We start from the raw sequence: 25,937 nt of genomic DNA, 5'->3' as shown, positions 1-25,937 counted from the left end.
TTACCATTTGAAAAATAAGAATCCATATTTTGATTGGTTGATAACAATAGCTAGCATTCCATAATCAGATTCATTTCTCAATGAAATCCAACATTTGCATGACTGCACATGCTTCTAAAGACGTCATAGCAATGCATGGAAAACAAACAAAAACTGACATATTTCGTATTTTCTTGGTGATATCAAATAAATGTCATTATTAGGATCAAATGATTCTCTTTTGTTATTCCATCGAGTTATATCTTTGATTATGCCATATTTTTAGTATGAAGCCCTTTCTTTACAAAACATATACAGAATTTGTATCATATTGAAGTCTTTGTGATCTCTATGTGCACAGACCTATTCTGACATCAATATGTTCCAATCATGGATTATTGAGTATTAAGGAACATGCCACAAATAGACTTCATATTGATAATAGGGTGACCACTACTAAAACATTTCCTACACCAATAAATTGATAAATTTGGAGTATGACATTAATACACACTAATTGTCTCTTGAAAAATAGTCAGCAATATTATAATACGATACATTCCAAAAAGTCAAAATAGAAACCTACTGTTTCTATTTATTAATATAGCTTTCAGATGTTTATATGTATATAAAATCCATGTCTAAGGCTTAATTAGCCAACAGTAATACCTTGTTCATGTCTGAAATTCATTATACATGTACTTCTTTTTCTCACAAGCAACTATTTTGAAACTAGAATCTTTTTGAAATAGTCATATTTCATCACTATAAACCAAAATTAAACCCTCTATCATCTAATGCTTCGAATAAAATTTTTCTTTTCTTCGAATTTATCAATAGAATAGGACTAATTTAATGGATTTTTACTATAAATGCTTCTCAATAAACATTAAAAAAATAAATAACCCTGTAGCCATGCATTTAGTATTCTAACTTGATTCTTATGTCAGATGTTCTGATATTTTACAGACATACTAATAAATATTGAATTATTATTCCTCAACAGAGAAAATGGTGTAAATTTAAAAACATCATTTTTTTAATAAATATTCAGGTATAGAATCAACAATAAGCAAGCAATGTAAGTATAAAGTTAAGTCAATATAGATACTTTTAAGTTTGTCTTAACTCAAAACCTTAGTGGTTCCAAATGTATAGTTTTTTTAAGTTTCATTTTGTACAAATCTAAAGAGATCTTCACTCTTTCTCTCTCCGTAGGATAATAAAAAAAATGAATTTCAGACATGATAAAAACTACAATTCCAGTAAGTATTCCCTCAAGTTTAGGTACAATGGTTTAAACATTTGATATCAATCTTAATTTGTGTAATACATGTTCTTGTATTTTCAACAAATACAAAAAAATGTTATCACTCTTGTGAAGTTAATTAAAATTTTAGAATTTTTTTTTTATTATTCAGACAGCAAATACAAAAAAATAACAACTAACAAATCAAATAGTTTCTTCTTCAACCAAGGAGAACCCACTTTGATAGCGAGTGCTTCATTATAGGAAATATTTATTTTGGTAATTAATCAATTTTTAATGTTGGAGTATCATGCATGTTATATCTCACAGCCCTAAAAGTTGATTTAACATGTAACAAGTCATATAATCACAAATAAATGATATCAAATGCCTAAAATTAAGTAATATAGTGCTACAATTCAGCATTTTTTTTCATATTTGAGATTTCAACAAATTTTGATGTATGAATCAAATTAACATTTCAACATCAGTAGTAAAGTCGTCATTTCTGGGGGTCATGAATGGGAGGAGAAAGCCACAGTCAGCTGTTCTTGTCTTGTGGCTGACTTGATTCAACTTTTCACAGTCTGAGGACTATTCTCCATTCACCATCGGTTCTTTTGTCTTTGGTGCTGAACTTGGTTTGGGTTTTCCCCCTTTTGAATCTGATTCACTACCACTTGGCCTAACACCATTCTTTGTTGACATTGGTGGTCTACCTCCACTAGGTTTACTACGTGGCTCCCTCTGCTCCTTAGGAGCCGAGTGTGATGCCTGCGAGCCACCATTACCAGTACTACTTTTACCATTAGCTCTGGTGTCTGATGAATTAGCAGATGGTTCAGACTTAACAGTTTGTGTTGGGGCTGACTGAAGTTTATTTGGAGCACCACGATAATTTGAAGCACTAGTATCGGTTTCTGTTCCCGTGTCTGTACCATTACCAGGATAACGACTTCTTCTATTATTTCGCTTTCTTCTTCTCTCTGGTGGTCTTCTTTCTCGACCTGATTGGCTATCTGTAATTAAAAAAATTCTCTTAAAAAGCTAATTGAGTTCAAAACTAATTGAAAATCAGCACAGTAGCTTTCGTCTGACATTTTGTGCATATAAAGTTAATCAACAAAAGCATTGCAAAATATATTTTGAATAACTTCTTAACATTTACTTAAGGCTCATAATTTGTTAAAAAAATAAATGCAATATAATAGAAAATAAAATAACAACAAAAAATCTTCCAAATTAACTGTTGAAATGCCTTGCCTTTATGTAATGTTGATAATGTAAATCAAATGTTGAAATTAAAGTAGGATTTTCTTTACATTTGTCAAATAACCTTCATTGAAATGAGAAATGCTAATGCTAATAAAACTACATGCCAAATACTACTCACTTATCAGAAGTAATTCCATTTAAACAGAATAAAATACAAATTTTAACATGTAAACTATGCAAAAGTTTCAAAGTCAACATCTTTCAACTGACAGGGAGGGACCACAAAATATTCATGAAAATGAGAGATTCCAATGCAAATCAACTGTATTCTAAATATCATTGATATTCCACTGGTGGCTCTCCTTAAACTGATTTAATTACAAATACATGTTAAGGGGGCTCGAGGGTATAAATCCATATTTTTTTGTAAATATAGTATTTCACTATTTTTTTTCTATAAATGATCTTTGTCTTATACATAATAGAAAAGTGCAATTTATCACCAAAGGGAGATAATTTGGAGCTTTTTCAATGATATAAACATTTCAAAAGTCATCTGGGACCAAAAATAATCCTTTTTATGGTTGATTTTGGTACCATATCATAAAGTAACAACTTATAGTGTAACAAATAAAATTCGTAATGAAAAACAAGATGTTTAAATTTTGCTGAATTTTTGAACCCTTAACAGGCAAAAACCCGATTAAAATAGAACAAAAGAACGAAGCTCTTTGTTAGAGAAGGCAATAAATGCTTACTGTAATGTTTACTATGGTAACACAAATTTTAAAAGTTAATAGAAAAAAAAAAAAATTACAATTTTATACTTTAATTACAAAGTAATTTATTTTAAAAACACCATTGACATAAGTTTTCAATTTATCTATTACACAGTTAATCAGACCAATTAGATATCAAGTCGACGACATGGGTATCTATCAAGTTGGATGTAGAAAATGCATAACCTCCGTTTTTTTTTTACCAAGGACGAACATATCAATCTATCAGTTTAGTAATTTATGTGTCTGCCCTTTCATTATGTGACTCTAGAAAAAATTCCAAAAAAATGGGTAACAATTGTATGGAACAGAGAAAATCAAGTGCACCTTTTTATGTTAGGGCGTGTTTGAGTTGAATATTTTGTCTTGAAAACATATAAAGCAAGAGTATTTGATACATCATCTCGCTTCAGATTGTATCATTTTTATATATCAAGGCTACAGGTTGACTTCATAACATAAAAAATTCACAGTTCTAAAAGATGAAATATATATGGGTCAAGTGAAATACCTTTCTAATGAATCACAAAAACAGAGTAGGTGTGCTCGAATAGCTATTTTTTACTAAAAGTACTTGACAACAGTCTTTTAAGTTTGATCTCAAATTGCATATCTTCGTAAAAAAAATCATTTTTTTGTGTGTGATAATTAGAGTTTATAGTCTTCAACCACTGTAAATTTTTAGTCTGCCCTTCCACAAAATATTTAATTCAATTTTTTTTTAAATGTTTATGAATTTTCGAAAATTCCCCCTGACAACCGATCAGACAATAGTTTTAAGTTGACTCAATGCAGAGAGCAACATAAACTGATGCTCATTAGCTAGTAGATACATTTGTCTTTTAAAATACAACTGACATATAAGGATAAAAATGGTGCTATGTGGATAAATTAATCGGTTTTCTAGAGCTAAATTGGCAGCGCGTCATCCCTACAATGGCTTTCATTTCTACGATTGTAAAAATGAACTGGTGTAATGGGGGAGATAATTTTGACGAAGTAGAACCCTAACTGTTAAGTAAGCAAAAGTTTAAAAAAAAAAAGTCAATAGATCATGAGTGGGGGGACATGGCCAAATAATCTCTATGGATGTTAGACATGTAAATGCGTAATACATACTATAATTCACCTATCACTAGTGGTTCCCCTTTAAATGACCTAATCACAAACTAATAAATGCAAATGAAGCTAAGTTGTAAAGCTAATACAACTGCATACCAAATATCATTAACCTACAACTACTCGCCCCCCTAACCACAAACTGATACATTGTTAAGGGACTGCCAGAAACAGCACACCTAAGTCCCCCATTTTTACTTACGTAAATATAAACTCACCACTTTTTTGAAAATAAGACAGCAAAGACAATAAGACATAAAAATAAATTACATTTTTGGCTTATTTATCATAACATACCTTGATCTTGACTAGTAACACTAGCATTATCTAATACTGTATCATCATCATCAGTTCTTCGTCGTCGAGAGTAATCTCTGTTTTCGTCTGTGTCGTAAGAACCTTAAAATAAAATATTAAATACTTTCTATAAAGATGCAAAAATTAAGATTGAAGATATGATTATAAAGTTAGAATTTAGAAAATAAGATTTCCCAAAAATTTCTTTTGTAACCTTGACCACTGTTTTTGTAACCTAAATACCAAATTGCCACCATAAATTTGGCAAAGAATTCCTTTATGTTAAAAAGATATTTTTAGAGGAAAAAATGTTGAAGGCTTAAAAACAATTCTTCATTTAAAGCCAACTTAATAACTCCCAACTAAGAATATAATAAAATCAGTAATGAAAAAAAATTATAAAATTAATAATGAAAATAGAGTTAAGAAATGTTCATGCATTTTCATTCCAAAAAGTAACACACAGCATTCACCAATACAAGTTATTGTTTTTCCTTGGTCCTCTTTGTGTGATGAAGAAATAGTTCACCAACATTTACTTCAAGGCATTTAACTAACATTGGAATTATAAGTTCAAAATCTGATAAACCTCAAGGCCATTATCTCTTACTGTGTTAATGTACAAGCTTTCTTGGTGTCCAAATGATCAAGTCAGTATGTATTTTAGGCTAGGATAACTTTTAAATCCTTCTTTACCTTTGATATTGAAAATTGTGATATTGTTTCCCCTCTATGGGTGGTTGTGTAAACAAGTTTAATGAAAACTGAATTGCTATAGTACTGAGAGACTATAGACCACCCTTAACCTTCGGTTTACCTTAAGCCTAGAAAAATAGTTCGGAATCATCACCTTTGTGTGATAATATACTTCATTCAAATAAAAACATGATAAAATCTTTTTTTCCAATTTGTTGAGATAAAATGCTAGCAAAATAAAACGTACTTTCCGGTCCATAATGATATTGGTATGGTTGTCTTCTGTTGAATGGTTCTGTGATAAAACAAAATGTGGTATGTTACAAACTAATGCATAACCAAATGTCAAAATAAAATCAAAGCATGAAATATGATGTATGAATATTAATAATATTGATGGAACATGCATCATGCCATACGTAACATTTAACTTTGTTTCTGAAATGACAAATGGATATTGTTTCTTGTGTTGTTTTCTCTCTTGATCTTTTTAATACAAGTCTGGCAACTATCCATGAAGTACACAAAATATATTTTTTTTAAAACAAGAATGTGTCCCCAGTACACAGATGCCCAATCCGCACTATCATTTTCTATGTTCAATGGACAGTGAAAGTGGTGGAAAAAATCTCTAATATGGCATTAAAATTAGAAAGATTATATCATAGGGAACATGTGTACTAAGTTTCAAGTTGATTGGACTTCAACTTCATCAAAAACTACCTCAACCAAAACCTTTAACCTAACAGACAGACGGACGAATGAACGAACAAACAGACGGATGGATGCACAGACCAGAAAACATAAATGGGGCATAAAAATAAATTTTTCATCATTTAACTTTTTTCATTTTAGAAGGTGCCATGCCATGTATGTCTCCTTTATTCTGCATATTGTTTATCTGTAACACACACACACAATCACAAAACACAGGATTTTACATGCAGTGCATTAAAAGTAAATTCCAGGGAAGCCTTCTATATAACAGCAGTATACCTGACATCCTATATGATGGATAAGCTCGACCTCTCCCTCTACCACGTCCACGTTGTCTCCCTGAGAGAACACTATCTGTATTGTAACCTCTCTGTCGTTCCTCCTCAGCTACTTCCTCGGACCAGTCACCTATAGGACGGGATAAAGACTCGTCACCTGTTTGATAGAAAGTTCTTTTTAAATACTGCCCTGAATTATGTCCAAACTAACTTAATAAAACCAATTATTAACTGGATATTTACCTTATAAGTGAACTACAATATCTGAAAGGAACTAGATGTTCAGTTATTGTTGCTTGTTGATATGGTTCATAAGTGTTTCTTGTTTTTTATATAGATTTGACCGTAGGTATTCCTGTTTCAATGGTTTAACACTAGTCACATTTGGGGCCCTTTATAGCTTGCTGTTCGGTGTCAGCCAAGTCTCCTTGTTGAAGGACATACTTAGACCTATAATGGTTTACTTTTACAAATTGTGACTTAGATGGAGAGATGTCTCATTGACACTTATACCACATCTTCTAACAACTAAGGCTGTTAAGCTGTAGCAAAATGTTCCCTACACTGCATAAATAATGATTTAAATTGTGTCACACTGTGTGTACAGAATTACCTTATTGACCTAACTGTCAGTCTCTAAAAGAATTCCTGTAAAAACTTCTTAGCAACTGAACAGAATACTTTTATCATACAAACTTAATTAGGTCACATTTTTTAATTGACTACAATACAAAGAGTGAAAAACTATCAGTCAAGTCAATATGAAACCCCTAACTAATAATGTTAATTTTTAGATAATTTGAATACCAGAATTCATTCCCCGTCTTTCATTAGCCCATCGTCTAGCTCCACGTCCTCTTCCTCGACCAGGTCCTCCTCGTCTACCTCTTTCATCAGAGTAAGGGTCATTATTACTACTTCTAAAATAACAAAGTAGACAGTTCTATAGTAACCTAAAACATTAAAGAACAATAGCTAGAGGTACAAAGTGTTTACAGATATTTCTAATATAAACAACAATATAACAGAACCCAAAAGATCAAACAAAAATAGAAGGAACCTACTTTTAAGAGAATATTTTTTTAATTTCAGTAACATTAACACTTAAAAGTGCTTCAGTCTAAATAACTAGTTTCGATCAAATGAATCAACTTCATATCTTCAACAACTGTATCATTCTACTTTCAAGAGTGTTACACAGCTTTTGATCAAGAAAATTTAACCAACAATATGAAAATTTCTTTTTCTATCTTCATTTGTCAAACGTTGTCGAACTGTTTTGAGGAAATCCAACACATTTCTTACTATAAGAAATATTCAAATCCACTTCATAGAGAAACAATATTCCTTTAGAAACCATCAATAAATATGTAAATGCTATATTTTCTTGATCAGGAATTTAATCTACAGGCCAAAGCATTTCCATACAAATACAATTAACTGTCAATAAAAGCCTACCTCCTTTCTCTTGGTGGTGGGAAGTAAGGCCCTGGTTGTGAAACAGATAAATTTCGTAACTGCTGGTCGATTTCTAACTTCTCTTGTCTTAACTTTTCTACTTCCTGATAAAAAAAGTTTAAATATAAAAAATATGCTGAGAATATTAACTCTATAAATGTTTGAATTTTCCTAATAAGAATTAGTACAACTCTTTTTTTCTTTTTTTTAAGATAAATAATTAACTTTGCTTTAAGAATTGGCTTTACATTTTTTAACAGTAAAAGACGAAGATAATCTTTAATTGTTGATCTATTTTCAAATCAATTAGTTGCAACTGATCATTTCTGTTTCAATATTATAAAGAGCTGTAACCATTATATCATGTTTTGAAATCTAAATTGATATTCAGGATGAGAAGTCATCACTATGCTTATAATTAAATTTGTCAGACATGTATTTCAACATCTACTATTTAGTGGTACTCCCAGTAAAGCAACCCAGGTAAATGTAAGATAAAGTCAACTTGAAGCCAGTTGTTTCACAGGAGCTTCATTGATTTCAACATCTACTATTTAGTGGTACTCTAAGTAAAGCAACCCAGGTAAATGTAAGATAAAGTCAACCTGAAGCCAGCTGTTTCACAGGAGCTTCATTGATTTCAACATCTACTATTTAGTGGTACTCTAAGTAAAGCAACCCAGGTAAATGTAAGATAAAGTCAACCTGAAGCCAGCTGTTTCACAGGAGCTTCATTGATTTCAACATCTACTATTTAGTGGTACTCTAAGTAAAGCAACCCAGGTAAATGTAAGATAAAGTCAACCTGAAGCCAGCTGTTTCACAGGAGCTTCATTGATTTCAACATCTACTATTTAGTGATACTCTAAGTAAAGTAACCCAGGTAAATGTAAGATAAAGTCAACTTGAAGCCAGTTGTTTCACAGGAGCTTCATTGATTTCAACATCTACTATTTAGTGGTGCTCTAAGTAAAGCAACCCAGGTAAAGGTAAGATAAAGTCAACCTGAAGCTAGTTGTTTCACAGGAGCTTCATTGATTTCAATATCTTACAAATGTTTAAATAGCTGCATATATATTCCAATTGGAGAGATCAGTTGCAAGAAAATTAGTAAACACAGGCACAAGTTTTCGTTAGAAAATATTTCTTTTTTTACTTGATCGTCTTTTTTTGGGGGGGGGGGGGGGGGGGGGGGGGGGAATGGGTTATATCAGAATTACATGTATACATGTTGTACATGTACACCGTCATAAAAGCAGAAACCATGAATTTACAACCTACACAAATCTCTTCGTTATTTTTAATGACTCACCTTTAAATGATCTAGTTGATATTCTAATAAAATTTTAGCATTTCCTATGCTTTCCATTGTTCCAACAAACAAGAAAGGCACTTGTCCCTGAAAAGTAAGAATAAAATCAATAGGATTATGTTTTATAACTAAAAGGAGATCAAGAGAAAAAAAAATAAAAATCATTAAATGGCAATAAGTCTTTACAGCCGATGGAATTGAGTGTGTAGGCAAATGTAATATCTTTGGTTAGCTTGCTTGCTAGCTGAACAATTAAGTCATTATTAGGTAAGACATACTACCCTCCTTTCGAAGTAGCTTAGTCATACAGCGTACATATTGGTTATCTGTCGGACTAATCTACTTTTAAAGGAGGGTAGCTTAACTAACCTAATAATGACTTCAAGGTTCAGCTAGCAAGCAAGCTAACCAAAGATATTATCTTTCCTAACACACAAAATGCAATCGGCTGTAAACTAGTGTGATATATATTTTGACTTACTTTTACATCAGTGTTTACCTCTTGTCTGGGTACTTCAGCCTCATTATCCCCCTCTATTTTGACCCGAACAACACCAGATTTATCAACAATGTCTTGAATATTTCTTCCATTTTTTCCTATTACTTTTGCTGTAAAAAGAACAGACAAGAAAAATGGATATCAAATATTTTTTTTCAATTCACATCATACAAACTTAAAATAAACTAAACAAAAATAATAAAATATTACAGTGAAAATAACACTTTAATATTTTGGTGTGTACTAAGTTCTTTTCTACATATGCATTTGAAAGAAGCCTCAAACCCCAAAAAATGAATGCTGAGGATGAAATATAATAGTTAAATCTTTGGAGCTATCAAAACTCTTGCTTAAAACTCATTGTAAACATGACAACAGTGTTCAACTTAATTTATTCTGACTGTTTAAAATAAACAGTTTGTTCAGTGTATATTGTAGACTAATGAACCTATAAGGGCTTTTATATTACTAACCTACTAATTCCCTTGGCACCTGTAAGGTATCTTCTCCGTATTCTAACATGGCTCTTGCTTTTTTTACTACTTCCTGTGACTGAAAAAATAATAAAATAAATTTAAATCATTCTAATGAATTTGCAATATCAAAAACAATATGCATAAATATCAACAAAAGTAAAAACATGTGTTTAGCTAGAAACAATCTCTCAGATATCTTTTTTTAAAAGAATTTTATGGATACAAATCTACAACTTCTTATTGCATTTATACATTTTACTGGAAATGATTAAATATGAACTTCCTAGCAACCTGTTTTGACAGACATTTTTGTTACCTACCTCACCATATACTTTAAAAGTACAGGATTTCTCGTCTAATTCTATTCCAGTCACACCCTCAACATGTCTAGCTTGTTGTATGGTAGCACCATGTGAACCTATAGCCAAGCCCATTAAATCTTCTCGTACTGTAAACTCCTCCATATAACCTGATCGTACTTTTGAACTCTGAAAAATAATATAATTTGTAATATAGTATTGTTTAAATTTTGACCATGTACATAATAGACAAACACACGTTTAGTGTTATGTCCATTGAATAAGTACACATATTTTTTTTGGCGCCAGCTGAAGCCCAACTGCATGTCTAAGATTTTCTCACTGAATAGAAGACCTATTAGTGGCCTTGGGCTGTTTTCTGCTCCTTGGTCTCTTTGACACAAAGTCATATGATTATTCATGGTAATAGCAGTCATTTAATTCCTAAGAAACTGAATTTGAAACCTAACCTTAACCAAATTCAAATTCTAAGAATCTTTAAATGTTGATTACGATAACCTATTATGGTCTATAGTAGATTTTGACATAAAAACCATGAAATACAGGTCAAATAACCTATATAGCCTGTGGTGAGAATGTCATATTCATACCAAATTATTTAGTTAGCGGTCCATTAGTTTATGGTTGGACTGTGGTATCTTTTTTTTTAAAACACTTCATACCTGTAATCTTTTAACAGCCTCGTCTGTTCTTTGCTTTAATAATAATTTCTGACGTAAATTTTTTAAATGCATATCTGACAACAATGTGGCTTTCTTTATTACACCTTCACTGGTAGACTGAAAGATAAAAACAGCTTCAAACAATACATGTTTAGAAATGTGATTTTTACATATTTATGAAGTTAGTTTTTTAAAACCCAGCCACAATATGATGTGTCTGTTCCCAATGAAAAACACTTGTCAGTTCTTGTTGTATCGTAAGCAATTTTGTCCATTAAAGGATGATGAAGTAGATGGCATATCATTTGGGATACTCTCTCAAAATTAGTCTGAAACTCAAATGAATTTAGAGCTTTACATATTTATTGAATGAACACTTGGAATTGAATATCATTGACTACTATGTGTTACAATTTTTTTTGTGTTTTTTTGTTCATTGATCATTTTGGTTGCCGTCTCATCAAACTTATTCCATATCTTATTCAATTTTTAATATTTGTAATTCATACTCCTGACAGTTGTGTTAAAGAAAGTTATGGTGATTATTGTTCATTGAGTTACTTAATCCATGCAAAATAGTATCGAGGAAAATATGAATCACCGGTGTAAATTTAGACACCCTTTCTGAAAAATTTGATTATATTAAATGTTAAATTATTTTATAAAATTTTCAAAAATCTTGCATTATGCAGGGTCTTTGTTTAATACACTAATATCTCTTGGAGATAGTATCTAATTGTAGACATGCTATGTTTAATTAAAAGATACTTACAATTACAACTAATGAACACTCTGTTTCGTTATATATAATAGAGGATGGGCCACAATGCTTTATAAATTCTGCATGTGCATTTTCTTCACAACAACTGCAAATTGAAAGAAAAATGATTAGATGAACAATAATGTATTATAAATTAATTCATAATTTTATTGTAAAAATGCTTTGACAGGCATAGACATCAACAAAACAAACCGTGTTACATAATTCTGAGAAACAGACATATTTTTTTCTGAAGTTGATCAACTAACTATGTAAATTACACTTGTCTATGTCTAGACTGGCATAATCACCTTACAATTTTATATATATGGAAAAAAAATTGCATTTCAAAATTATTGAAACTTAATATTGATCTTTCAGTCAATTGTAGTTACCATCATGCTGGATTTCATAACTCCGCTTCAGCAACATGTGTTGCACTGTAGACTAAAAGCATGCTACATTGAGTTAAATGCACCTGAACTTTCTCACAAATGGCTGAGGAAGGCAGATTTATACTAGTACATAGTTATTACATAGTTATAGCTTTCAATGATGAATGTAAGTTAATATCAACATGCTACATGTTACAGCTTTTCATGAAAATTCCTGATCAAAATATGATCATAAATCACAGATCTTTCAGCTTAATCTTATAAAAAAAAAAAAATTTAATGTTGTTATTAAGCTTACTTACATTTCTCTCAGATCCTCTGGTATGGGTATGGAATACTTTAAGAAACTGTTTTTAAATGGTGCACTGAAACAAAACAAGATATATTAACAACTAGTCACTTTATTTAAAAGTGAGAAAAAACATTACTGATAGCTGCTCCAAGGTTTTGAAATACATGAGATTTTATGCTTAAAATGAATGAAATGACTGAATAGTGTTTGTTTTTGTTTAAGAAAGTCAAGTAACACTTTATTAAAATCCCAGCATTGCAGGAACTAATTGTTTTCCTAGAAACTTAAGTCTTAAACTATACCATTGAATAGTATTAGAAATTATTAGGCATAATGTTGGGTTCAGTTCTGAAAAAATATTTTATCATTAACAATGTCTAAATTCTATAGTAAAATGATTTCTTATGTGAACTGTACTGTACTGTATGTATACCTTTGGTTAAGAGAACGAATACGATCCAGTGGAACAATATCATTATATGATGATCCTTCCCATCCGATATATTCTATCACACAAAATTCACCCTTTAACATTTTTACTTTGGCTTTCCACCAACCACATTGCTCACTTTCAGTGGTTCGGGTAAAAACCTGAAATAAGAAATGTACAAGTTACAGTAACACATACCATACAACTGACCTCTATCATTTGTTCTAAACTAGACAGAAAGGATCGGGCACCAATGTATACTTGATGAATGTGTGCTTCATTCTATTGTCTCCTTTTATTATCTTTTTTGAATTGACCAGAGTTCTGTTTTAAATATTAAGTCAAGATGGGTTGGTGTTGTGATTTATTGCATATTTTCTTGTTTTTAATAATGCAATGAAACAAAATGACAGGATCTTTTGTCAATATTATTGCACTTGTCATTTTTTGTGTGTGAAAAAAACATAACTGCTCCTAGAGATACAACTTCAATTGTAGTAAAAGGAAATTATTCATAAACTGTTAATTTTCATATCAATCACGCCAATAACACTAGCAACAGGACAAATAGTAGACTTTACACTTGGGGTCTAAAAGTCCAAAAGCAAGGGTACCAAGCCTTTGCAAGTACAACAAATATATTATACCAATTACATAACACAACCTGAATTCAGGAACAGCATTCATCAAATTATACTTGAGATCAAAATAAAATGTTTGTCAGCAACAAAAACAAGGTCTGAACAGAACAATCAAAACAGTGCTTTGGTAATACAATGGTATTCTTCAAATATTTAAAAAAAAAAAAAAAAAAAAAACCAAACCGGACCATTTCCAATTGTTTGTGATAAGCAAGTATCAAATTTTTCAGTGTCTACAAAAAAAAACGTTTAAACTGCCATGTTTTAAAATTTCAATAACTTATTTTACCTCCACAATCTCTCCTTCCTTAAAATCAGTTTTCTTTGATTGGTCACTTGGTGGTAAGCGTACATTACCAAACTTAACTTTCTGGTCAGGCTGCCAGCTAAAAAAATAATTGCAATACTTAGTTTAGAAAATAGATGTTAAATACAGGCAACATATTTCATGGAGAAAGCAATCAGTCCTCTTTCTACATTTAGGTCAAAATGATAGCAAGTAATGTCTATACAACATTGATAACCTTAACAACCCTTACAACCTATTATTACTTTTAAGTCTTCAAATATTCTGCAAGGACAGAGGTGAATATATATATATTTTCAAGGAATTATTAAATCCAATGGCAGTAGAGGATTCATCACCAGTTGCAATATACATTTCACCATTAAACAACTGAAGATATAGAAATGAAAATATCACTTTCAGTTTCATAAATTTATGAGTCACAAGCTTTCTTGGATAATTTATCTTCATCATGAATGCTCAAAGCAATATACAAATGTATATCTAAAAGCCAAGGAATTGTAACTTTTGAAAAACATGGACAGCTATAGGACCAAGAGACCAAAAAAGATCTAGTTAAAACAAAACGTTTAATATATTTTTCACAAATTGTGGAATTTAACTTATGAAGTTACGAACCATGATTGAAATTGATGCATAAATACATGTTCTCAGTTGTATTTCTCCTCATAATCAAAATAACTACCAAGTACTACAAAAATATATATCTTTCATTTAATATTAAATCAAAAATATCAAGTCAAGTAACTTACTTGTTTTCAAATGTAACAAGGACTTCATCATCATCATACACATTTTTTACTTGTGCCTGAAAATATGAAAAAAAATCAATTCAACAAACATTAAACATGAATAAAAACATTCATTCTAGAAAATAAGGCAGCAATATTATATTAGAACTGTCCTGTTGGACCTACATGTCACTAAACATTCAAATCAAACTTATCCTTTGATCAAAAGATAAACTTACCATACACAAAGTTAACACCACTTTCAACACCTGGCTGCCAGTGTTTACTGGTGATAGAAGATGGAGTGCCATGAGAAAACCACCAAACTTCATTAGGACTGACAATCCTAGTCAAATAAGATAGGAGTTGAATGTACCTGCTATGTGCCAGGTTCAAACTTACAACCTCAGTGTTGACAGGCTAGTGGTACAGTAGGTTAACTACTTAGACCACTAGGCCCTGATGCTCCCTTTTGTGCATGATAGCACTGCAGAGATTATAAATAAAGCAGTTTGTTTCTGATATTTATTCAAACCATTGATTAACAATATTCAAATTCATCATAATCTGTTAAATTGGCAATATCATCCATACCTATGTATTTCGGCCTATATCAATACTAATGCAGCTCAACAGTTCAAATCATGAATTCTGAGTTAAAAAAAAAAAAAATAATGTAATTTCGTGCATTGCTTCACTGTGACATCTCCTGGTTTCAATTGAATTATTCAAATTACAAGAATTAGTGCAATAGCTGATCATTATTGTTTTGTTATCGTAAATTTCATAGTCTCGTTAGTTAATTGTGTTTTATAATTAGAGGAAAAAGTTCAAACTACAGAAAACTGACATGGTGCTTGCACATTTTTAGGTGAGGCAAAGAAATTGATGCATACATAGATTTTGAGACTAGCAATAAATTCAGCACCTTTTTCTTTTAAAACCTAGGTTCCCTATGCCTTGCCTTTGAGTCTTAGGTCACAGTTAGATAATGGTGTGCCCCTTACCTAAGATCTTGGATCTGCCCCAGGTCTGTACATAATAATAAATTCCTGATATAACTTAAAATTAAACGATTGTTTATTTATAAATGCATTCCATATTGTGAGTTTATTTATAAGTGTATATGGAAGGTTTTAAAGTCTAATTGAAATTCCTTCATTTCAATTTATTTGATAACACTACTATAGTTTGATAATTTGAAACATTTGAAGCAAAACATAAAAGCAATCATTTCATCATAATCATAATGATTACAACATCATCATATTATGATTTTTGTGTTAATCCCATCAAATATTAGCTTTTTTAGAAAGTGACATTTATTACAATTCATGTGAAAAATGATGTAGAATTAAAAGGTATATATTGAACCACACCCTTTACAGACACAGTTTTAAGATATACGTCTATGAAAGGTGTTGTTTTGTATGAAAAACTAGACACCATTGAAATAATTTAAAATATAATGTCATTAAAAGTAAATGGTAATTTATGTGAAAATATTTATGCCTTTACAAAAGTTGTTTAGGCAGATGGATTTAAAATCTGTTAAATACGGATGCAACTAATAGATCTATTTATTTCAGATTAAAATGAACTGGTACTGCAACACTTGTTAATTATTGTCCTTATTTAAAATTAATATAATCAAGAATAGGTGTCTATTGGCCATAACGCCCTGCTCACAATATAACCCATTGAAGTTCATTGATCTGTGAAATCAAGGCCAAAACCCTAATCTGTCCAAAAAAAAGTTAAATGGTCATATTATATAACACATAATAAACCTGTGTACTAACTAACTAAGTTTAAAGTTAATGTGACTATAACTTGAAGGCAAACTACATTAATACTAAACTTCATCTTGATAATGGACATTTGAACAGACACACAGAATTTAAAACATAATGCCAATCTAATATGGTGAGCAGGCGTACAAACAACAGGAGAAATAATAAAGTCTAGTCAAAACTGATATAATTACCATAAATATCCAGTTTATAATTTCAATAAATCAATTAGATAGATATAGGAAGATGTGGTGCGAGTTTAGTTTACTTTAATTTTAGAACTTATCATGTCTACCATTATGAAATTCTGACGACATTTGATGGAAGAATTGTAAGGATATCTACATTGTACATGTACCAGGTCAAACAGAATATAACTATTGTACATGCTGTAGTGCATGTGGTGGCTTTAGGAATTTTTATTCTTTCATCAGTACATGTCTTTTGTAAAGTTACATATGTTTTATTATTTTGATGGTTTTTTTTTAACATTCAATAAGAATAACTTCTACATGTACTTCAAGAATACATTTTGTAATATATTGTTTCTAAGAGCTTTTCATACATGTACATTGTATAACAGTTGGGAAACTTGTCTTGCTGGTATATTTAGTTACTGTAAACCAACTTATTTTCGCAGATACTTTATTTCTCGTTTAGCCCTCACCAACTCATTTCATGGCGATTTATTTTTGCAATTATCATCTTTGTTCGATGTAGTTAAATGAAAATAGATCCAAATTTTACATATTCGTGAAAATAAATCGCTTGCGAAAATAAGTTGGTTTACAGTATTTATTTGAAAGTTTCTCATTATCTATAATAGATTCAAGAAAACAGCTGAACATTTCAGGGGCAGTAACTCCATAAAGGGTAGACCATTTTTCGGGGAAAAAATATCCATTTATATAAGAACAAAACGATGATCACCAGCAAAGTGATTGGGCCAAGTTATATACCTTTGTAGGTAAAAATGTATCCTCTATTGGCAATGCTGTGAAAAATTAATTCTAATTTCTGGAAAAACTGTTATCTAAATGTGTACACAAAGAGAAATTCACATCTTTAATGTACAAAAATATGTCTAAATATAGAAACAAATTTGATGGATCAGGGTTAAAATAATAAAAAGTAGAAGTATAGTTAATGAACTTAGTGAGAAAAAAAAATGGCTATCATACATTATAAAAATGCAGAAAATTTCCTTGGTTTCCTAATCTGTAAAGCCAGTAAAAATTCTCCTCAAACACATGTAAACAAAGAAATCAGGTGCATTAAGTTTTAAACTGGATAGGAGTGGATAACTAGAGGCTCTAAAGAGCCTGTGTCGCTCACCTTGGTCTATGTGACTATTAAACAAAAGAAGCAGATGGATTCATGACAAAATTGTATTTTGGTGATGTTGGTGTGTTTGTACATCTTACTTTACTGAACATCCTTGCTGCTTACAATTATCTCTATCTATAATGAACTTGGCCCAGTAGTTTCAGTGGAAAATGTTAGTAAAAATTTACAAATTTTCTAAAAATTGTTGAAAATTGACTATAAAGGACAATAACTCCTTAGGGGGTCAATTGACCATTTCGGTCATGTTGACTTATTTGTAAATCTTACTTTGCTGAACATTATTGCTGTTTACAGTTTATCTCTATCTATAATAATATTCAAGACAATAACCAAAAACAGCAAAATTTCCTTAAAATTACCAATTCAGGGGCAGCAACCCAACAACGGGTTGTCCGATTCATCTGAAAATTTCGGGGCAGATAGATCTTGACCTGATAAACAATTTAACCCCATGTCAGATTTGCTCTAAACGCTTTGGTTTTTGAGTTATAAGCCAAAAACTGCATTTTACCCCTATGTTCTATTTTTAGCCATGGCGGCCATCTTGGTTGGATGGCCGGGTCATCGAACACATTTTTTAAACTAGATACCCCAAAGATGATTGTAGATAAGTTTGGATTAATTTGGCCCAGTAGTTTCAGAGGAGAAGATTTTTGTAAAAGATTACTAAGATTTACGAAAAATGGTTAAAAATTGACTATAAAGGGCAATAACTCCTAAAGGGGTCAACTGACCATTTCGGTCATGTTGACTTATTTGTAAATCTTACTTTGCTGAACATAATGGCTGTTTACAGTTTATCTCTATCTATAATAATATACAAGATAATAACCAAAAACTTCAAAATTTCCTTAAAATTACTAATTCAGGGGCAGCAACCCAACAACAGGTTGTCAGATTCATCTGAAAATTTCAGGGTAGATAGATCTTCACCTGATAAACAATTTTACCAATGTCAGATTTGCTCTAAATGCTTTGGTTTTTAAGTTATAAGCAAAAAACTGCATTTTACCCTTATGTTCTATTTTTAGCCGTGGTGGCCATCTTGGTTGGTTGGCCGGGTCACCGGACACATTTTTTAAACTAGATACCCCAAAGATAATTGTGGCCAAGTTTGGATAAATTTGGCCCAGTAGTTTCAGAGGAGAAGATTTTTGTAAAAGATTACTAAGATTTACGAAAAATGGTTAAAAATTGACTATAAAGGGCAATAACTCCTATATGGGTCAACTGACCATTTCGGTCATGTTGACTTATTTGTAAATCTTACTTTGCTGAACATTATTGCTGTTTACAGTTTATCTCTATCTATAATAATATTCAAGATAATAACCATATAACGGCAAAATTTCCTTAAAATTGCCAATTCAGGGGCAGCAACCCAACAACGGGTTGTCCGATTCGTCTGAAAATTTCAGGGCAGATAGATCTTGACCTGATGAACAATTTTACCCCAGTCAGATTTGCTCTAAATGCTTTGGTTTTTGAGTTATAAGCCAAAAACTGCATTTTACCCCTATGTTCTATTTTTAGCCATGGCGGCCATCTTGGTTGGTTGACCGGGTCACCAGACACATTTTTTAAACTAGATACCCCAATGATGATTGTGGCCAAGTTTGGTTAAATTTGGCCCAGTAGTTTCAGAGGAGAAGATTTTTGTAAAAGTTAACGACGCCAGACGACGACGGACGACGGACGACAGACGACGGACGCCGGACGCCGGACGCCAAGTGCTGAGAAAAGCTCACTTGGCCCTTTGGGCCAGGTGAGCTAAAAAAGGAACAAATGCGGTATTTTCCCTGCACACAAGCATGCCAGACATTCACATTAACATTGTTACATTTAAGTTTGCACTTTTTGCAATTCTGAAAGAAAAGAGTACTTTACTGGCAAGAAAAAGGGGAAGCAATATTTTTAAATATTAAATATGTATACTATTATTTGAGAATAAGTGATGTCTATATTTTCCAAGTCTTCCTTGTATTGTAAAATAAAAATATTAAATCAGAATCTATGAAATGTGATGATAATGTGTATCTGTTTAGAGAAGGTGTACTCCTGAGATTTAAATCTGAACCAACCAGTTGATGATACAAATCAAATTCATCATGCATTTGTTATCTACAAAAAATGTTACTTTTACTTCAAATTTTATTTATACACCCACACAGCTAGTGTTTGGTTCAAATAAATGCATGCAATTACAACACAATCAAATCAAATAATTATTTCATAATGATCCAAGGTATAGAGAAGTGTATAACTGACAATATATCATTATGTTTAGATATTACTTATAACAATGTAATTTCACTAGTTTGGCACCTCTTTATCTCTTTGGTGTTATTTATATAACTCTGATGCATCACTTAAGTAACAGATTCATTGTGTGTAAGAGTTGTGGTATGGAGTATGTATCAATGTGTCAACAACAGATAATTGAACTAAAACAATATCTAGTCTCTCCTTATATCTGTTGGTAATTCACTTTTAATTCACTGACTCCAATGTTTCATAAAGAGCATAATCTATATTTAAGGTTAATTGGGCACTCATAGTACAGGAAAATCCTTGAGAAAAAACCCATGAATATTCAGTAAAAAAATTGCAAGGACTAACCTCCTGAAACTAGCTGGTTCTATGATATTCATCCAACAACTACTGAAAAACATAACATGCGCAACTATCTGAGCATTGACATTAAATTAGAAGTACATGTCCCATCAATATATTTGCCAATAGCACATGAAGTCTCGTATGCAATCATTGTCATTCAACCATATGAAAAATGAAATTGCCCTTATAATGATTCTAAAAATAATTTTATATTCCATGTTTTGTCAAATTTTCATAATAGTATATTTTTTGTACACAGATTTAGTATTGTGTTGTTGTTACAGGTGGCACAGTAGTATTTGCATTCCAGAATTTAAGTTGCCCTTTTGTGTACCCTACTTAGGTAAATGTATCTAAACAGTGTGATTGGACAAAAAATACAGTATCAACTGAACATACTTTCCCAAACTGAGGGATGAATCAGGTGAAGAAAAATATAAAATAATTTTACATACAGATGAAAATGAATTTTTGAGAATTTTTGAGAATTTTGTATTCACTGCACTGTAAAAACCTAAAAGTACTAGTGGCCTTAGGTTTTTAAAAATAGCAAAAAAAGTAAACGGTCATGATACATATTCAAATTCATTTCTGAATAGTAAAATGAAAGTACTTTAGTTAACTGTAAATGTAGAATTTTTTGCAGTGTTAGAAAGTGTTGAAAATTCTAAAAAGGCTATCATTATCCCTTATGGGCCAGGAAATACTACCGTGCCACCTACAAGTTTGATGACTTACTAGCTGATATACAGTGTAGGTGTAAAAATAAAAGGTGTGCTTTTAAAATCAAAGTAACGTTTCTTATCATGTACTGTGACCAAATTCTTAAACTATTGGCCTTGATTGGTTTAAATGGCTCTATTTTAAAATTTAGAATGACTGAAAATAGTATAACAAAATTGTCAAGCTGGCTCTTTTATTTTGGAAGGTGTGTTTGGACAATTTAGAGATTGACAGAAAATTATTAAATACTTGTTTATTGTTGATAACTGAAAGTCACTACCATTGTTATATTTCCTTTCTAGATTCTAGCTTTATTTTACTGAAGGTAGCTTTCTCATTGAAGTAAACCACAAACTCTCTTAATTCATATTTCTACAAAGACTTATCAAATCCCAGTTCACAATTCAAATACAAAACATTGGGTTTTTCCTTTTCATGTACATTACACTGTACATGTATATTGATAAATGTACAAGATAAAAACATTATAAAGATACATGATACATGTAATTCTTATCAAATAGAATACATTCCATAGAGCAATCTTCAAATTGATAACACAGATTTCACCAATTCAGATAATATTCATTTTCAAATAAATTTATTCTTGACGATGCATCAAAATCAGTTTTAAAATCAGAAATGGAAATCTATACACCTGATATAAAATACTGAGATATGGCATGGTATGATTACAAATGAGACAACCACCTATTCTACCAGTGTCCAAATGACTTGATTATCATGATTATAGAGCAAAATTATGTCACTGTTCAGCCTCTAACAAAAAAATCATGGACAATTATGGCAGTCTGCACCAAAAACTTTTTCAACTACTAGTCCGAAGACCAACATTCTGACTTTTTTCTTATTGGTCCAAACAAAGTTTTGCAAACTCCTACTAGTCCGAATGAAATTTTTCTAGTCCTACTATGTATCCGAGCAAAAACTGAAATTTTTAGATGTGTATGCTATGTTTATAAAGGAGCTATGAAGGTTTATGAATGAGAACAAAACAGTATCCCAAAATGTATTTCTTATAAAGTTAAAAAGATGGATTTAATTGATGGAAAAAAATAATGTTTATATTTTATTATATTCTGTGTATTTTCCTGGATACTCAGAAAGTATTTCACAGGGATACTTTATTGAAGCTTGGACAATGAAGTAAAGTTGTAACAAGCAATTTGAAGAATAAAGAATATTTATTTGTTGAAAAAAAAAAAAAAAATTACTAGTCTGGGGCACCAGACTTGTGGCTGGCTAACTGTGCAGACTGTTATGGCACATGAGAAAATGTTTTTTTTTCTTGAATAAGAAAATACCTATTTTTTAAAATCATTTTAGTATTTTTTTTTTAACTGTTATAGATATGAACATGATCAAGCAACTTAGTAAAAAACTTTTTTTCTAAAAAAAAAGATTAACAATTGCCGACAATTCTTAAAACAGTTAGGGCCTTAACCCCTCAAATCAATTCCCTACTTCCTTTTGTGGTATGGAACCTTGTGGAACAAATTCACAGAGATCTGTGCACTTATACTTAAGTTATTGTCTGGAAACCAAATGTCTTCATATGACGACTATGACATCACCATACCATTAAGGCAGCATTTTTTTGCGGTCAAATAAATACATTGTAAGTAAAAGAAATAATCCTAAATCAACTTAAGTTTATTAAGAGAACTATATTGTCCCTGCTGCTTTAACAAATGTGTAAATTTAGTAGATTTAATTCAGAACTTATTAATCTTTAATCTCATGAACTAAACAAACAAATTTACAGTGCCCATATGGTCTGCCCCACTTGCATTGAGACTTGTAAATACAGTATTTTGGATATAAACACATTTTCATGTATGAGATTTTCATGGTTCATAAAATCATGTTCTTTGAATAGTATTGTAAAGACCTCTATTATTATTATAGAGACAATAAAAACACTTCACAAATAAATTCAAAAATTAAATGAACAAGGGACACAACTCTATCTTAAAATGTATGAAACCTGTATGTTGCACTTCTGTAAATTTATATACATATATAGACAATACAATTTCCTGTAAGAACTACCTTGATGGCTTAAACTGTGCAACTTTTACTATGAATTTTAGTAACAAATTATATTTCCTAGAATTGAAAGTTGATGTGCATTACTACTCAGTACTGTAAAGATAGAAACCTTAATTTTTGTGGGGTTAAAATTTCGTGGTTTCGTCGCTCTGTAAGATTTCATGGGGATTTAATTTTGTGATATCCTAGCTTAAATGTAAGTGGTATTATATGTATGTTAAATTTTCGTGGGGGCTTTAATTTCATGGATATATTCTTTCCACAAAATAAACTAAATTAAATTCTCCACGAAAATTTCTGCTTTTTCAGTATTACATTCATAAAGGTTACATGGGCTGTGCTGTTAATAAAATCACACACCTGTGCACATAAGCACTTGTGCATTAGTTTAAAAAACTTGGTTCTGATGATTCTTTTTTTTTAAATCTTTAATGCCATTTTTTTTTAAAATTCATCATCTTTTCAGTTTTACCTTATGTTGCTGATCTGATAGAGTCAATTTTTTTGGACTAAATCTCAAAGATTCAAACCATTGAAATTTTTGAAAGTTAAAATTGACTGATGGTCACATTTGACATGATACATATGTACATGTAAAATGTAGATGTTCTGGAAAAACTTTTTAACCTGTCATCTGAACAAGTAAATTACAGCTGTCAGACAATTATTCAACTTAATATGAATGGCTACCAATCACCATTATAGTTTGACTATCTATGAAATATATATATGTAAAAAATGAAATATATTTTTTTTGTTCAATCATCAAAGTCAGTTTGGTTATAATTTGTCCAAATTAACAAGAGATGGGTAACACAATCATTCTTCAGTTGTTATACATTTTTGTATCATTGTATATAAAAAGGAAAAAAATGTCAATCTTTATTAATGTTTATACATGTATCATGCATCAAATAATGTGAGTTCTTAGTCTTCAGAGGTCACCACAATGGTTAATAAGATGGCAACTAAACTAAAATACATACTAAGTGCTGTTACATGTTAACATTCATATTGTTGATCCTATGGCTATGAATTGAAAATTGTTTATACTTTTTTCTAATTAAGATATACGTTTTAATACATTTTTTGTGGTAAACAAAAATTGGACAGCTAATCAGTAATGCCTCAGGGCTTTAAAGCTTCATCCTATGGTTTTATTCATTTTTTTTTTATCAAACATCTAAGTAATATCTAAAAATGTACTGCAAGACTTTTTAAATATATTGATGCTTCAACTATTAGATTTATGTAATTGTGTTTAACCTTAAAACAGTGTACTTAGAACTACTGAATTAAAATTCATCCTTCATAAAAAGCAGGTAAACTTTTATATACAATAACAAATACACTTTAACACACTACTCATGCTTTTATCATTCCATCAATCAAAGTTTACTGTAGCTGAGAAGCTACAAAGATCATGATAAGACAAAATGACTCATTTGAAAAACATTCTAACCTAATTGCTAAAATCAAATTCGATATTAAAATTACAAAACAATTAATAGCAAAAAAACTGATCTTTATCCTTCTGAAATTTGTAAATCGAAAGTACAAGTTTCAGTTTCATAAAAGTTGACAAGTGAAAGTGAAACTTGTCATGTATATTGTGGACACCTTTTTTTTAAGACATATCAATAAAAGGGTCAATATGCTCCTTCTGTAGGTATCTGATATTTTTTTCTTCAGAATTCAACAAATACTCATTGTTTGACACAATATTTTACCTGATAAAATGCTCCATTTGCCCCGCAAACTTCTACCACAAGGTTTTCCATTTTGAACACAGGGAATGATGGGAAATTTAAGTATTTTCCACGCTCTCTTTATATTTCACACAGTCCTGAAGTTAAAATGCAATAGAATAGAAGTTTGTGGCCGAAACTCATCAATTCTTGTCAAGATTAAACTATAGTCTGAACGAAAAAAGTACGGAACATCGACTTTCAGGGAGCATTTCCAAAAATCTAAGTTATTCGGATTGTCTCGGAATTTTCCATTGACTTTATAATAAACCCCGAGAAAGACTTTGCCACTTCCTTTTTTGGATTATTTTGGCAGAAATGACAACACTCATTTGTAGATATCAGTAAATAATGTTTTCTGTCCACTTCAGGTGACAAAATGTCGTCCGATAGTGAACTAGAAGAATTTTATGACGCAGAGGAAGCAACACCAAAGCGGTATGGATTAAGAAAATCAGAAAAAAAAATCCTTAAATATTTGTGTACAGTGACTATCAGTGTAGTTGGTTATCGCAATACTGGGAATCTGAGTCCGTTCGCGCCCATTCACGTTCGCACCCACTCATGTTCGCACCCTACATGTTCGCACCCAAAGTCATGTTCGCACCCTACATGTTCGCGCCCAATTTTAATTGGTTTTGTGTTTAATATTTTTGTAATCAAGTTTTGGCAACTGTATTCTTATAAGTATAATTGTTGTCATTGTCTCAAAATAAAGTGAGACAGCATTTTTTTTTGTGTTGAATAAATCTTAATCATGTTTCAGAAAATGTATTGTTAAAAAAATAATAATCCTTTCTAAATATAGTCATGAGTGGGATTCTGTCAAAGTTTTATTTTGTGTTGAATAACTCTTAATCATGTTTTGGTTACTTTGTTCCACTGACTTGTTTCAAAATAAAATGAGATTCTGACTACGGTTATTTTTTTTGCGTGTTGAATAAATTTCATCATGTTTTGGTTAACTTATAATTTGTGTATTGCTATATTTTATTGTTTCATTGTTTCAGATCTATAAGAGGGAC

The 25,937-nt window shown here is 30.9% G+C and overlaps 2 protein-coding genes across 5 annotated transcripts in view; one reads left to right on the top strand and one right to left on the bottom strand.

Annotated features, from left to right (window-relative positions):
* Positions 1-218: 218 nt before the first annotated feature.
* Positions 219-25,327, bottom strand: LOC139514627 (RNA-binding protein FXR1-like). 4 transcript variants are annotated; one of them, XM_071304073.1, is made up of 17 exons: positions 24,895-25,327; positions 14,634-14,689; positions 13,864-13,960; positions 12,937-13,094; positions 12,514-12,576; positions 11,829-11,922; positions 11,057-11,173; positions 10,395-10,562; positions 10,072-10,150; positions 9,581-9,708; positions 9,100-9,186; positions 7,788-7,891; positions 7,137-7,249; positions 6,331-6,486; positions 5,582-5,629; positions 4,639-4,740; positions 219-2,247 (listed from the first exon to the last, which is right to left on the bottom strand). In XM_071304073.1, exons 1-17 carry the CDS (start codon positions 24,943-24,945, stop codon positions 1,823-1,825), a joined length of 2,046 nt encoding a protein of 681 aa, XP_071160174.1. In that variant the 5' UTR covers positions 24,946-25,327; the 3' UTR covers positions 219-1,822. The 4 variants fall into 4 exon arrangements, with proteins under 4 accessions (XP_071160174.1, XP_071160175.1, XP_071160176.1 ...); XM_071304074.1 differs by having other exon boundaries at positions 9,599-9,708; positions 24,895-25,168; XM_071304075.1 differs by lacking the exon at positions 5,582-5,629 and having other exon boundaries at positions 24,895-25,168.
* The window catches only part of LOC139514625 (WD repeat-containing protein 44-like), a 33,777-nt gene continuing 33,040 nt past the window's right edge, over positions 25,201-25,937 (top strand). The window contains exon 1 of the mRNA XM_071304071.1: positions 25,201-25,350. Within this exon, the coding sequence (XP_071160172.1) occupies positions 25,292-25,350 (59 nt within the window). The 5' untranslated portion in view covers positions 25,201-25,291. The remainder of the gene's footprint in view (positions 25,351-25,937) is intronic.

Source organism: Mytilus edulis, chromosome 3 (assembly GCF_963676685.1).
Source record: "Mytilus edulis chromosome 3, xbMytEdul2.2, whole genome shotgun sequence".
Taxonomy (NCBI): Eukaryota; Metazoa; Mollusca; class Bivalvia; order Mytilida; family Mytilidae; genus Mytilus; species Mytilus edulis.
The sequence above is the reverse complement of the archived record's forward strand: the minus strand, read 5'-3'. Positions and strand labels throughout refer to the sequence as shown.